The sequence below is a fragment of the Ursus americanus genome, chromosome 26, assembly GCF_024610735.1.
Source record: "Ursus americanus isolate L20-20 chromosome 26, mUrsAme1.1.p, whole genome shotgun sequence".
In the NCBI taxonomy this organism is placed as follows: Eukaryota; Metazoa; Chordata; class Mammalia; order Carnivora; family Ursidae; genus Ursus; species Ursus americanus.
In genome coordinates, this window is record NC_142152.1 from 18,466,631 (window position 1) to 18,482,105 (window position 15,475).

The 15,475-nt window shown below is 38.0% G+C and overlaps 1 protein-coding gene across 2 annotated transcripts in view; it reads left to right on the top strand.

Annotated features, from left to right (window-relative positions):
• PSEN1 (presenilin 1) overlaps positions 1-15,475 on the top strand; it is a 73,179-nt gene that overhangs the window by 6,368 nt on the left and 51,336 nt on the right. The window contains exons 2-3 of one of the 2 annotated variants that reach the window (XM_045807877.2): positions 4,613-4,698; positions 4,791-4,930. In XM_045807877.2, coding sequence (XP_045663833.1) covers positions 4,844-4,930 — 87 coding nt within the window. In that variant the 5' untranslated portion in view covers positions 4,613-4,698; positions 4,791-4,843. The remainder of the gene's footprint in view (positions 1-4,612; positions 4,699-4,790; positions 4,931-15,475) is intronic. The other variant, XM_045807878.2, reaches the window with a different exon arrangement.

Genomic DNA, 15,475 nt, shown 5'->3' on the forward strand with positions numbered 1-15,475 from the left:
GACTTACCTTTAGCACATCTAAGTTTTGAGATTACTTGTATCCTCCTGGAGTTTTTTTAGTTTCTTTGTGTATAATAGAAATTGTAGTTGCCCATCGGAGAAGGATTTCTCTTTCCTTTTATCTGATTGAGCAAGTGGTCTTGAGAAAAAGGAAATAGATGGCCGTGAATTCAAGTGCTGTCAGTCTCAGAAAACCTTTAGCAGGTGGCCAGAGAGAGAAAACAGCAAAATCTACTTCTGTTCCTCCTCCCTTTGCAATCCAGGTCACAAGATCCTCACTTCCCAACAGCTATCTTTTTTGTTCTCGGGGCAAAAATGCTAAGAATGTTATAAAATCAACTAGTGTCCTTTGCCACGCCGCCTGGACAGATGGCCTTCTGGCCTCCTTCACGCGGTCATCAATTGTTTTCAGCTGTTACTGGACCAGAATCAAATCAGGCTCTGCCTGTGCCTTTCTTTGTACCAACAATGTTTGTTTGTTCACCAGGCCTGACTGAAGACCTAGCCCCTGTTGCTTGCCTCTGCTTCCTACTGAGCTCCATGTAAAGAGCAGCTCTTCCCTCCCTGGGTCACCCTGTAGCATTATGATCTTCAAAGCATCAGTGGAAGCATGAGCTCTCTCTCATTGAACTGGAAAAGACCTGGGCTGGGCATCAGAGCACCTGGGTTCTGGAACTGGTGTTATTTGCCTCATAGTCAAGCACTGCCAAATTCTTTCGCCTTTCCTGACCCTTAGTTTTCACATGTAAATACAGGATGTGCCTTTGAAAATGCTATCAGGATATGCTAAAGTGACTACCGCATTATTGATGTTTCTTACAAGATTTGTCTGAGAAAGCTCCAGGATGATAACCAGTTGGTGTGGTTTCTTGTAATAGCTGAACAGATCCTGTAAGCATAAGGCCTAGTAATGGAAACTACTTAAATTAAAATGACCAGATTCTCATTAAATACTCATAAATACTAGGTGGGTAGTCTGGGTGGCTCAGTCAGTTAAGTGTCTACCTTCAGCTCAGGTCATGATGTCAGGGTCCCAGGATCGAGCCCTGAGCCCCGCATGGGTTCCCTGCTCAGTGGGGAGTCTGCTTCTCCCTCTCAGTCTGCCTGCCACTCCCCCTGCTTGTGCTCTCTCTCTCTGTCAAATAAATAAAATCTTAAAAATAAATAAATAAATACTAGGACTATATATTTGACACTTCAGTTTTTAATTTATAGTTAGATCAGTCATTGAAGTTTAAGATCTCGTTTACTCCTTTTTCAAAGATATTTACTTCTAAGCAGCAGTTTTAATAAAAAAAAAATCAGCGCTCTCTCTGTCTGTATATATGTACTTTTTTTTCCCCCTCCCAACTCAATATAGCTTAATGCTCACTGTAAACTCCTAAAGAGCAGGGATGGAGTTTTACACAGAGACAACATAGTGTACTATGTGAGCCTTTACTTTGCTCTTTTGCTTACTGCATGTGACCTTGGGCAAGTTAGTAAGCTTCTGTGTGCCACATTGTTTTCATATGTAAAGTGGGTGAAGTGAATAAAATTAGGTAAATCCTCTCAGTGTCTGTCTCTGAGTTTTGAAATAAACAGACATCCAGTAAACTCCTACTTAGTAAATGGGCAGTTACTTTTCTTCTGTTTTATCTGTAAATGTAATATACTGTATTTACTTTTTTTTTTCCTTTATTTTTTATTTTTGCCTGCCTGGCCCTTTCTTGCTCTTTGCCTGTTTCATTTGGCTAACACTATCTTATTTGTTATTTTGTTTCTGAGGGATCATATGAGAATATTAATGACAGATTTCTAAGGGCTTTTCTGTAATAGAGGTGTACTTCAAATGATATGGTATCATCCTGAGGGCAGCCAGTAGAGAGAACCAACTGCAACTTTTTCTGTTTGCCATCCTGTGGCATTTCTGGGTTAGCTGAGGTAGTAAGTACTGTACTAAATGTTTTTATGGGAAACAAGGAATAATATTTGCTCTGTTTGCTGGTCATTAATACTAAATTAATGTTGGGGTGCCTGGGTGGCTCAGTCGTTAAGCGTCTGACTTTGGCTGGGATGGAGCCCCCCATCAGGCTCCTCCACTTGTGATCCCGGCGTTTTGGGATCCAGCCCTGCATCAGGCTCCTCTACTGGGAGCCTGCTTCTTCCTCTCCCACTCCCCCTGCTTGTGTTCCCTCTCTCGATGGCTGTCTCTCTCTGTCAAGTAAATAAATAAAATCTTAAAAAAAAAAAAATACTACATTAATGTCAAAATTTTCAGCTAGTCAACTTTTAAGAATCTTAGAAGCAGGGGCGCCTGGGTAGCGCAGTCGTTAAAGCGTCTGCCTTCGGCTCAGGGCGTGATCCCGGCGTTATGGGATCGAGCCCCACATCGGGCTCCTCCGGTATGAGCCTGCTTCTTCCTCTCCCACTCCCCCTGCTGTGTTCCCTCTCTCGCTGGCTGTCTCTGTCAAATAAATAAATAAATAAATAAAAATCTTTAAAAAAAAAAAAAAAGAATCTTAGAAGCATACATCAGGACATTTACTCTGAATACTTATTATACTTAGAAAATATATTTGTTCTATTGGCATTCCACCTCTCTTTTGGGTAAGTTAATGTACGTGCTGCCGAGTCTCAATTTTATTCATTTTAAAAGTTAGGACCAGGGACGCCTGGGTGGCTCAGTAGGTTAAGCATCTGCCTTCAGTTCAGGTCATGATCCCAAGGTCCTGGGATCCCACATGGGGTTCCTTGCTTAGCAGGGAGCCTGCTTCTCCCTCTGCCTGCCTCTCCCCCTGCTTGTGCTCAGTCTTTCTCTCTCTGACAAATACATAAATAAAATCTTAAAAAAAAAAAAAAGTTAGGACCAGTAGTATGAATAACCATAAATACAGGTTTATGTCCACAAAAATCTCTGAATTTAATTGAATTTAGCCATGTGCACATATTATGGGGGTGCAGCTTAGTGCATCTGCACAGATGAAATCCCTGTGTAACTAGCACCCAGATAAGAAAGAAAACATTACCAATACCCCCAAAGCTTCCCACGTGCCCCCTTTGAACAAATAACCCCCATAAAAGTAAGTGTTGTCTCTCTTTGTATTTTTAATTCACTTTATTTTTAAAACAAACATATTAATTATGTCTTTTTTAGTTAGTATTAATTTGCAATCCCTTGATCCATGTCAGTTAGCCATGGGCTGAAGCTGGAAGGGAAGAGAAAAGTTGGCATGGCATATAAAACTATGTAGGTTAGCAGGGAAGCATACCTTGATTAAAAATTTGTCATGGTTTAAATGATCTAGATATAGGTAATTAAGAGTTAACTTGAATTCAGTACTAGAGAAAAAATTACTTTCCTTGTGTGTTTTTTTTTTTTTACCTGCTTTCTGTGTTTTTGATGAAAAATCACTAGAATATAAAAAGTATAGTATTCAGGGGATCGAGGATCCTGAAGTTGAAAGTGAAAATGAAACAGGACTTTGACAAAATCCTTCCGTGTGAGTGTGTACATGGTAATGTTTTAGTCACTATGTGTGAATGAGAATACTGCGTAGATATATGAACAGATTTCTTTCCATCTGTATTTCTGAAGACTTTCTATGAAGAGGGAAATTGAGTGGAACTAGAGGGTATTATGCTAAGCGAAATAAGTCACAGAAAGACAAATACCATATGATTTCACTCATGTGGAATTTAAGAACCAAAACAGATGAACATAGGGAAAGGGAAGAAAAGATAAAATAAGATGAAAATTGAGAGGGAGGCAAACCATAAAAGACGCTGAACTCTCAGAAACAAAAGGCTGCTGGAGGGGAGGTGGTGGGTGGGGGGAAGGGGTAATTGGGTGATGAGCATTAAGGAGGGCACTTGATGTAATGAGTACTAGGTGTTATAAGCAACTGATGAATCACTAAATTCTACCTCTGAAACAAATTAAAAAAAAAAAAGAAAAGCAAAGTTGAAATCATAAAGAATTGGCTGGTGGAAGTTAAGGCAGACAGCAAATGGGAATGTGTGTTGTATCCCCCCCTTCCCCGCCCACCTCCACCCCACCAGGAGAGTGAACTCTGAGAGACCAAATGATGGTATAAATAAGCCTGTGCCAGGATGCAACGGAGAGACCTAAGGCTGGAAGTTAGGAGTCAGTGATTTTTGTCCTGGTCTGCCAAATCGTGTGATTTTAAGCAAGTCAGTGAACTTAGGTCCTCTTCTGCTTTTGTAAAATAGGTATGTTACCTGTTTACCTTGGCTTGGGGCATTGTGGTAAGGATAAAATGAGATGACAGAATTTTACCAAATTAAAAGCACTAGACAATTTTATGGAGATAGGTTAGGTTGGATTAGCATAGAAAAAGGAATGTTGATGAAAACATTCTTTAATATCATTTAGCTCCCTTTGCTTTAAATCTGAAATCATTAGATATTTTTGTGATTGAAAATATTTGGTTTTGTAAGTAGATCTACTCATTACCAAAGAGATATCTTGAGCTAACAAAAGTTTGTCATTTGAGGTTGATGGCAGATTAATACATTTCTGGTTTACAAATTACAAATACAAAAATATTCTAAGTACTTGATTGGTGTGAATAGATTTACTCTGGGTGACCTGGTTAAAATCCTGTTTCAGACCTGATCCGGAATCCCGCAAGTGACAGCAGCCTGCAAAGTCCTTAGAAAGAAAGCTTGGCCTGCAGAAGAACACATGAAAGAAAGGTTTGTTTTTGCTGAATGTAATTTACAAAAGTGTTTAAAACTGAAAGTATAATTGTAATGCACAAAGGATTGTTTTCTTTTTCCCTTTTCAGAACCCCAGGAGGCTTTGTTTTCTGTGAAAAAGTATTTCTATACGGTTGCTCCAATGACAGAGTTACCTGCCCCTTTGTCCTACTTCCAGAATGCACAGATGTCCGAGGACAACCACCTGAGCAATACTGTACGTAGCCAGGTACAGTGTCAACCTCTGAAACTCTCCTTTACAGACTATGGATTCAGTGACTACCTTCCCTCATCTCCAAGAGAGGCCGAGGGGGCTGAGCAGGCTTTCTCTACTTTTCCGAGTTTACCTATTTGTTTTCAACTCATGGCAAAGCATTGTACCGTTTAGAGCCGGGGACACAAGGTTGTGTGAGACGTGGGTGTTGATATAGTTCTTCCCTGCCTCAGATATCGCCTCCTCCGTTAAAGCCTTCTCCAACTTCCCCAGCTATTTATTATTTTACCTGTCTTACTCTTACTCTTCCTTGGGTACATTTTATTTACTTCTATTTTTTCAGTACCTATCATGGTTCCTGCCAGTGCCCAGTAAATGCTCAGTGACAGAATGCACAGTGATGAGCGCAAGGCTAAGTGTAGAAATCCTAAGAGAGTTCAAGGGACAGAATCAAGAAAGGGCTGTAACCAGTGGCATGGGACCCAGACATCAAATCTGCCTGCAACTGATAGCTAATCTTCACAGATTGAATGTAGACCCCACAGATGGCCTGTGAGATGGCTGGGAAATGGGTAGTATTTTTAGAGGTGAGCCAGAATGGGGGAAAACACAAGCTGTGGAAGCTGCGAGGGGTCTGGTTGGGTGGGATGGGGTCAGACTTTCCTTTATGAGAACCAGAGGGCAGAACCAGTGGTGGAAGGAAACAGGTTCTGGGTCAATAAAAAAAGAGTTGTTTCACAATTTACTGTTCATCTGAAAGGGTGTGGTGTAGTGTTATCTTGTCACTAAAAGCAGTCACAAAGGCTGGAAGACTACCAACCAAATCTACAAAGGGTTAGTCTGTGGAATGAGCAATGAGCTAGAGCACCAGGTAGGTGGCCTGGAAGTTCCCTTCACACTAATATTTAGAATTCCAGTTAAGAGTTAAAATGTGAGGAGGAGGCTTCACAAAGTAGACTTTGATGGATGGGTAAGATTAGAATAGAGCAAACTGGGATGTCATCACCGATAGAAGAAATAACACTAGTGGAGGGAGAATTTTCCTAAAATATAAATAGGCAGGGAGGCTGTATCCAGAGATATGTCATCAGAGGCAGATCACACTGTACTGCCAGAACATTTTTAATCAAGTGAAATCAGGATAAAATGATTATGGGGGAAGTCCTGAAAGGGAACACAAGCTGTAAAGGGTGGTATGTATCCTGAGGGGTGTGTGGGGAAAGGGAGAGGAGTGGAGCTGTTGCCTTGTTGGTACTTGGTGGATAATGGGTATTACAAAGACTGATTTTTGTGGCAACGCGTTTGCAACAGCTACTTGATTTGCTCCTTTTTGCTATTTTCTAGGAATAGCTTTTTAAAACATTAGGATGACACCAGATTATGAAGTTCTTTGGTAGTTTGAATACTCCAGACTTTGTAATCATTTTAAACTGTTACTTAAGAGAAGGGAGAGGGAAAGTGGGGACAGCCCCAACTTAGTCTCTGGGTACCCCTTCCTTAACTAGAGCAACTCCTATTTTATCTTTTTACATGTTGATACTCTGTGGATACGTTTGAACAAAAGATTCCACAACTAACAAATTTTGAAAAAAACATAGGTATATGTCACCTGTCTCTCCCAAACCTCCCAAAGGTGTCTCATCTCAGAATAAAATCTGGCTGAGGTCTTATTTTAGCCTTCCCCACCTGTGCCCCCATCTCTGTCTTATCTCTCAGCACTCACTGCTTCCTCAGTTCTGTCTCTGGGTCCTGGATTATTCTCCCAATCTTCTCAGATGTCTCCCTTCACTTGATTAATTTAGGTCACCTCCTGAGTCACCTTATCAGTGAGGCTTTGCCTTTCTCAACTCCCTTTCCCTTCCCTGACATCCCTTTTATCCTGCCTCTGCTTTCCTCGTGCATAGCATTTATCTGGTATTTCTAGCATGCTGTCTGCTGACTTGTTGTTGCATTTACCTGCCTCCTTCTGCCGTAAGCCTGAATCCCCAGCTCCAAGAGCACTGCTTGGCACATAGTGAGCTCTCCATTGTTAATGCAATATTACTCGTATCCTTCTTATATCCTTCACACTCGGGTTTTGTGAGGCTTTCATGGTATTTTTTTGGTCTGCCCTTTTTTTTTTTTTTAACACCTTAGTGACTGGCAAATTGAAATAAAGGGTTCTATAGAGGAGGTACAACTGACACAGGATTTTTATTGATAATTACATGTACTTACATAATTTTAGTAAGTCTTAGTGCTGATGTTCTCAGTGGTACATTCCAGATCTCTTAGGGCACCACTGCCCAGAAAATCATGTCTGATTTATTTAATTTTAATCCTGCAGTTTGATAATGTGATATCAGATAAGTTTATCTTTTATTTATCTTCTCAAAAATATCTTCTACAGGGGCGCTTGGGTGGCTCAGTCAGTTAAACGTCTGCCTTTGACTCAGGTCACGATCCTAGGGTCTTGGGATAGAGCCCTGAGTCGGGCTCCCTACTCAGCGGGGAGTCTGCTTCTCCTTCTCCCTCTGCCCCTCCCTACCCCCATTTGTGTTGTCTCTCAAACGCTCTGCTCTCTCTCTCAAATAAATTAAAAAAAAATATTTTCTACAATTTAAAAGATTTTCTGTATACATTCTCATACTTTCCAGTTACTATGGGGTAGGTATTATTCCTGTTTTATTTTAAGATTTATTTATTTATGGGGCGCCTGGGTGGCTTAGTTGGTTAAGCATCTGCCTTCGGCTCAGGTCATGATCCCAGGGTCCTGGGATCGAGCCCTGCATCAGGCTCCCTGCTCAGTGGAGAGTCTGCTTCTCCTTCTGCCTTTTCTCCGGCTTGTGCGTGCTCTCACGCGCACGCGCTCTCTCTCTCGCTTATTCTCTATCTCTCAAACAAATAAAATCTTAAAAAAAAAAAAAAGATTTATTTGAGGGGATGTGGAGAGAGAGCAGGGGGCAGGGCAGAGAAAGAAAGAGAGAATCCTCAAGCAGGCTAGCTGCTGAGTCTGAGCGCGGAGCCCGAGGCATGGCTCAGTCCCAGGACCCTGCGATCGTGACCTGAGCTGAAATCAAGAATCAGACGCTTAACCGACTGAGCCATCCAGGCACCCCTATTCCCCTTTTATAGTTTAAATGCTTGTCCAGGATCACATACAAAATTAAATGACAGACCTGAAACATAAAACTGTACTTTCTAATTTCAAACTTTTCCAGTGTTCTCTCTGTTCTTCCAACTGTCTTACCCCAGAAAAATGTTAGAATACTGAAAGGAGGTATTGTATGGAAATAATTCTGGGAAAAGAAAATACTAAGCGTATATTCATTTTGCACCAGTGTACTTTAAAAAGAAACCCAAAGAAAAAGGAAAAGAATCTCATTGTTAAGTTTTATAGCTATAAAGAAGCCATTGTGTATATGCTTCTGTTGGTTATGAAAAAATGGGGGTAAGTCCAAATTTAAATTGAATGTAGATGACTGTTTTCGTGGATTAATTGAAAGCCACTCTTTTATTTCTCCTCTCGGATCCTAGATTTGTCAAACACAAGCACATGAAGGCAAGCCTCTGCAGGCATAAAAAATCCTTATCAGGCATATTTCTTCTTTATTTACCCAGTGGCTAGTTAAGGAGTCAAGGAAATTGAGAGATGTGGAAAGTTTCAGTCTTTCCACACTGCTCAGGGAGGAAACTAGCATACTGAATGTCTTCAGTGTATTGGAGTCTCTGCAAGGTACTGTCACAAACATTAGTTTTAGGGCCTTACATTTTGGGGACTTCACCATAAGTGAGCAGAATTTTCTTCAGCCTTCCCGTCCTTTGAATTAAAGTGCTATTAAGGTGCTTCTGTATATGAATATATCCTCTAGAGTATACAGATAGGCTGTTTTACTTTAAATGTTACAAAAAAGAAATGAGCATTCACTTAACAATATTTTTGGAACTGGAAAGAGTAACTTTCCTACAGAATTTATTCAAATATCAGTGTAAAGAAGTGGACTTTCTATTCCTTTCTTCTACTGAGTATCTTCCTCCAAGGTCAGGAGCATCCCTAGTCTTGAACTCCTTTTATGAGGCAATCCTTTGAGTTTGGGAAAGACATAGGAGGATAACCAGATAACTGTTCAAGAACACTGGTGAATTGGCATTTAGGGGTTATGGCTGAGTGATGTATAAATAGGTCCCTCAAAGGAAAGAACTAACTTTGATCCAGTTGTAATTTGAAACGGCTATGTGTAAGTTGGTCTAATTCACTAATGTCTTAGTGCCTCATTTTTCCCGTCTGTAAAATTAAGATGATTTACTACATAAATTCTTTCTCAGCAGTTTTGTTGTGACCAGGAGTTAGGGTTGCCAACTGTCCTGGTATGCCTGAGACCGAGAGGTCCCTGGAACACAAGACTTTCAGTTTTAAAACTGGGACAGTCCTGAGAAAATAGAATCAAGTTGATTACCCTATCAGAAGTATAATGAAATCGTTTTGGATCTGATTAACCCAGTCTAACTCAATTAGATGATTTTGTTGTGTAACTTCAAGTATTATTGAAGTGATATATTGTTAGTGTTCAAGTAGATAAAACATTTGTTTCTTTCCAGAAGTGAAACGTTGCCCATAACTTCATTCTTCCATCCTTAGCAGGTACATGATAGGTTGCGTTAGCCCAGAAAAGATCTTTTCTTTTTGTAGGCTCTTATGAGTAATCTCATTCACAGTAAATGGAGCTGAAGTTGAATGAGATTAGTTAAAGGGAGTTGAAGTTGAATGAGATTAGTTAGAGAGCTGAAAAGTGTTTTTTAACCCAAATATGTATTTCTCAAATTTTTGTAATGAAATATTTTAAGCATATACAGGAAGTATGGCAAATAATGTAATAAGCACTCATGTACGTACCACCCAACTTAATTAAACTTTAACATCTTATTTGCTGTGTATGCTTTGTTATTTTTGAAGAATATTTTCACTAAGCTTTTTCTGTTTCTGTTATATATTGATCCTACAGAAACAAAATCCTAACCAAACCAAACCAAATTTTGCAGTAAGTTGGACAGATGGTCTAGTTATATAACAAAAAGAAATTACAGATAAAATTGAAGCACCTCTCCCACATTCCCTTTCTTTTCCAGAATAGTAGTTACTATCCTGAATTTAGTGTTTATCATATTTACTATATTTATGAACATAAATGATATTTAATATATCACTTTGCATGTTTTGAAAGTGTGTATGAGGTATGTGTTTGTTGTAAAAGTATATGTGTTTGTATGAAAGTCGTAGAAGAAAATTACCACATTTTTGAAATGTACAGGTACATGGTACAGAAGAAACATGTTTTTGGAATTGATATATTGATAGATGCACATAGCTCTAGTTTTTTCATTTTCTCTTTATTTTGTGAATATATAAAAATCTGTATTTTTGTTTATAAATATTTAGTCGTTTCCAGTTTTTCCACGATAACCAGTCGTGTTGCAATGACATTCTAATTCATTAATCCTGCATGTGTGTGAGTTTCTCAATGATAATTGCTGTGATTGGGTATATGGATCTTAAACTATATTAGATATTGCCAGTATGCTTTCCAAAGTGGTTGTGTATCAAGAGCATATAGCAGTTTTCATTTCTTTACATCCTGGCCAGTTCTTGGCATTGTCTGACTTAGTATGTATTAGTTGGATGGGTTTGAAATGAGCCCTCATGTTATTTTAATTGTTTTCCCTAATTTCTAATAAGGTGGAACTTTTTTCCTTGTGCTTATTGGCCATTTGCATTTCCTTTTCTGTGAATTGCCTGTTTATGTTCTTTGCCCATTTTTCAATTGTCTTTTTTTTGGTTGTCTTTTTCTTATTGATTTTGTTGAAATGTATATTTTGGTGGGGAGGAGGGGTGCTAATTTCACATTGGCTCTATGCTTTTGAAATATTTTCTGCAATCTGTAGCTTTAGTTTGTTTATGGTGAATAGATGAAAAGTTTTAAGTTGGTGAATTATTCTTTCCTTTTAAAAGTGAAATTTATTTGTATTTTTTCAATTAGAAGTAGTTGAAGAGGGGTGCCTGGGTGGCTCAGTTGATTAAGCATCTGCTTTAGGCTTAGGTCATGATCCTGGGGTCCTGGGATCAAGCCCCACATCGGGTTTCCCACTGAATGGGAGCCTGCTTCTCCCTCTTCCTGCCACTCGCCCTGCTTGTGTGCACTTGCTCTCTCTCTCAAATAAAATTAAATAAAGTAGCTTAAGAAAAATATGCAGTATAGATTATCAGCCCTGAATATGATAAAAGCTTTTCTATCTTTTATAAAGGAAGACAACTAAACTAGTCTAGAGGACACTGTAGTGTAGTCTAGCTAATGTTCAGCTGTTCTATTCATTGTCTTATATCTGTATCAAAAAAATAAAACAAGGAGAATATGGGTGATATTGGTGATTTTTCCCTTTTATCTTTTCCAGATGTTCTCTAATATAGTTATCTCATAATTTTAAAAAGAAAACTTTCTATTTTTAAATTTTCATTATTTTTTTAAAGATTTATCTACTTATTTTAGAGCGAGTGAGGGGGCTGGAAAGACAGAGGAGTCTTTTTTTTTAAGATTTATTTATTTATTTTAGAGAGAGAAACAGCTTTATGGGAGGAGGAGTAGAGGGAGAGCGAGAACTTAAGCTGACTCCCTGCTGAGTGCAGAGCCCAGCCCGCCATAGGGCTTGATCCCGCAACCCTGAGATCAGGACCTGAGCCAAAACCAAGAGTTGGATGCTTAACCAACTGTGCCACCCAAGTGCCCCCTAAAAGAAAACTATTTTTAAAAGAAATGTTTTGAATGTGAAGAAAGGTTGGAGAAAGGACTATAGGCTTTTGGGGGAATATCAGTGGAAAGGGGTGAAGCATTCAAGGTTCTCCATGATGAGTGATTAAGAATAAGTGGGAGAATTAGAGCAATTTATGTTAAAAGAAACCAAAAAAGCATGATAGCTTAGGGTCTTTGAAAGGGGCTGCATTGATCATTGGAGTTTTATATTATGTCCTCGAGGTATATTTGTCATTCTCCAGTTTAAAAGACTGAAATGTTTACAATGCATTTAAAAAAATTTTCATCAACAATAATAAAAGTTTTTGGACTTAACCTTTAAGCTTTGATTATCTACAAAACTAACCCATATAAAACATCTTAATTCCTACTGATAACAGATGAGAGGAGTTGCATTGTTCTCACCTTTTCACTTTTTAGAAATTTTTACTATTTCATGCTTGTTGACCCCATCTAGGTTGTAAAATCCCTAAAGGCAGAACCTTGTTATGTTTCTGAGCTGCCTTTGGAGTTTATTGATCACCCAGTATCTTTAAACCGGTTCCATGCAAGTCTCCCATCAGAACAAAGGGAAGTGAGAGTTTTTCTCACATTAACAAGAACATTTTTAAGTTTTGTATCTGCGAGTAAAAATCTGCAGTGAGTCTTACTAGTTGCTTAAGGACTTCAGCTTTTGTGTGAGAGTGTTCTCTGGGCTTCGTGTTTCCTGGACACACTTCCCTTAGCCATCTTACATCACAGCTCTCTCTGCCATGTTATATCTGCGCTGCTGTCACCCTGCGTGGCAGAGCTCCAGTTTTTATGTAGAACGGCTGTCAAATGGTAGTTCAGTATGTCACAAGAACTAAGTCAAGAATTCATTTTATTCTTTTTCCCCTCAACAAAGTGTCCCTGGTTCCTTAGAGATACCATTTAATCAAAAAATTTACTTCTTTCCATTAGTTTACTCATTGCCTCTAACTAGAAGCTAGCCTGGACTTCATGTTTGTTTTTGCTATTAGTTGGCTATGTCTATAGGGACTGGAGACTAGAAGGTAAACTAATGACTCAACTATTTCTGACAAAGGCCAAAACTTACAAGTTATGAAATAGTTGAAGTTCTTGGTTTCCTAAATGTATTGTGTAGGTTGGATATTAAAGTAGCTCTAACAAGAACATTGTCTGGGCCTTTTTCTATAGTTTGTGATCCATCATAATCCTTAGGTTTACTTTCATTGTACCTATTAAAATAGTTTGTAAGGTTTTATTTTTCTGGTGCAAAATTTTGATGGGTAGAGCTCTTTTCCATGACTTGTCATTATTCTTTGCCAGAAGTCAGCTTCCATTTCAGCTGACATAATAGGAATATACTAAAACAAGAGGAAACTGAAAATATAAAACTTCAGAATAGTGAAAATTCGTGTTTTGATTTGGTGTCGACTTATATCTTTTATGTGAATTAGTGGACCTCTTAGTTTTCTAATACACAAGTGGATTTTTTTTAAAGTAAGTCTAAGATTTATTTATATCGTTTATTAACCCTTTTAAAATGTGTATTAGAGCAGTGATTTTTCAAACCTTCATGTACATTGGAATCCCCTGGAAGAACTGTTAATAAAAATTCTCTGGCCCCCAAACCCAAAGTTAATGATTCTAGTAAGTCTGAGATGGGGCCACAGAATTTGCGTTTCTGATCCATTCCCAGATCTTGTTGGGACTTTCGGTCTAGGGTTTGGGAGCCAATATATTGGGTGAAGAAATAAAGGGAAAGTGACATCAGAGAAAAATGATTAGATTTAAAAACTGAATATTCAGTATTTTTATTCATGTTTATTCTGACCCAAAATTTCTAGACCTTTAAGAAAGAAATTATCAGTAGCCTTTTTGATTTACAGTAGAAAAAAAATCAGTCATTTATAATTGAAAAAGAAGCCTTAAAGTAGTAATCCATTGAGGGATCAATAATCATATAAAGCAATTGCTGAAGAACACTTAATGTAAGTCTGCTACCTTCAACTGCTAAATTTACATTAAAGTATGTTTAGTCTTGGAGTGTCTGGGTGGCTCAGTCCGTTAAGCCTCTGACATTTGATCCCATCTCAGGTCTTGATCTCAGGGTTGTGAGCTTGAGCCCTGCACTGGGCTCCATGCTGGGCATGGAGTCTACTTAAAAAAGAGAGGGAAAAAAAGGTATGTTTAGTCTTTATAAATAAAGGTTATCTGCGTTATCTTTTTTTGAATTCAAAACATTAAATGCAAAGAACTTTATTAAGTTGTTAGCAAATCATAGACTGGCAGAACTAACCTCATTGTCTAAATGATGGTGGGTCAGTTTTTTTTAAGTGTGAGTAATTCTATAAAATTAAGTAGCAGACAGACCTATAAGCTATTTAGTGTTTAAATACTTGGGACCTTGAGAAAATAAATGAAAAGAGTGATCTAAATTTAAACTAAATTGGGCCCCCTAAGCCTTTGACAGTGTTATTATAGTGTTTAGAGTAATGAATCTGTTTTCCCAGTTATGTCAAAATGAAGTAAGGAGAAATAAAACTTAGTCTTGATGACCTCCAGAGGAACATGCTTGCTTCTGCATGGGAGTAGTCAGAAATCTTTGGCACAGATCTTAAGAGTGTTAAAAACAAACAAACAAACAAACAAACAAAAAACCCTCTAGGTTCAAGACTAACACAACAGCCCCATAAATATTAAATGTTATCTTTAACCAGTTATATCAGCTGTTCAGGGAAATGGCAGCGTTCCTTGATGTTGGAGCAGTGGTTAAGCTCTGACTTCAGGGAATCATGAAACTTGGCCAGATGCTGGATGAAATTCTGTGTGCTGTTGGAAACATGTTGCCTGTGATTAATAAATATTTTGAAGTGTTCCACATAACTTGCCAGTTCTTCAGTTAAGCCACTCTTCTAGTTTTTCCTATAGTTTGGGCTTAGGAGCTTCACATTTCTAAGTGTTGAAATCCAAACAATTTCCATAAAGTCTTATAGGATTGTTACTTTTTGTTATAAATAAATACCTATTTTAAGTAAGTAAATAATATGCAGACTATATAAGCACATCAACATACTGAAATGCATTGTAATTTTTTAGGCATTATTGATTGTTATTACATGGAAATGTATACATGACATAATATTAGATTAGAACAGTAGGACGCAATATTTGTGGACATTCATTGTAACTGTAAATATGTGTCTGTTGAAAAACATTAGATTTTAGGGTGTAATAGAAATAAATTGTTTTCCTCATAAAATCATTTACATTCATATTCAACAGTATAAAATTATAAACTTAAGTGTGGCAATATCTGCCATGAATAAAGTAAAAAAATAAACTGTCAAAAGCTTATAATGCATAATGACAGGTAAATCTTAATATACAAAGAGTTCTTATGAAGTCAAAAGGAACATAAATAACTCAGTAACAGCATTGCCAAAGGATATGAGCAATATATAAGGAGGAAGAAGAAGAAATATAAATGTCAGTAAATACATGAAAAGACTAGTTGATCAACCTCCCTAATAATAAGAAACATAGAAATGAAAACTTTTTTTTACCTGTCAGTGAGCAAGGATTGAAAGCCGTTGCAACTGGCTCAGTCAATAGAACATGTGACTCTGAATCTCCGGGTGGTAAGTTCAAGCCTCACATTGGGTGTAGAGATTATTTATATTGTTAATTAAATAAAATCTTAAGAAAGAGAGAGAGAGAAAAGAAAAGAAAAAAGAAAAGAAAGAAACCCAATGCTACTAAACATATGGGGAAATAGGCATTTTCAGGTGCT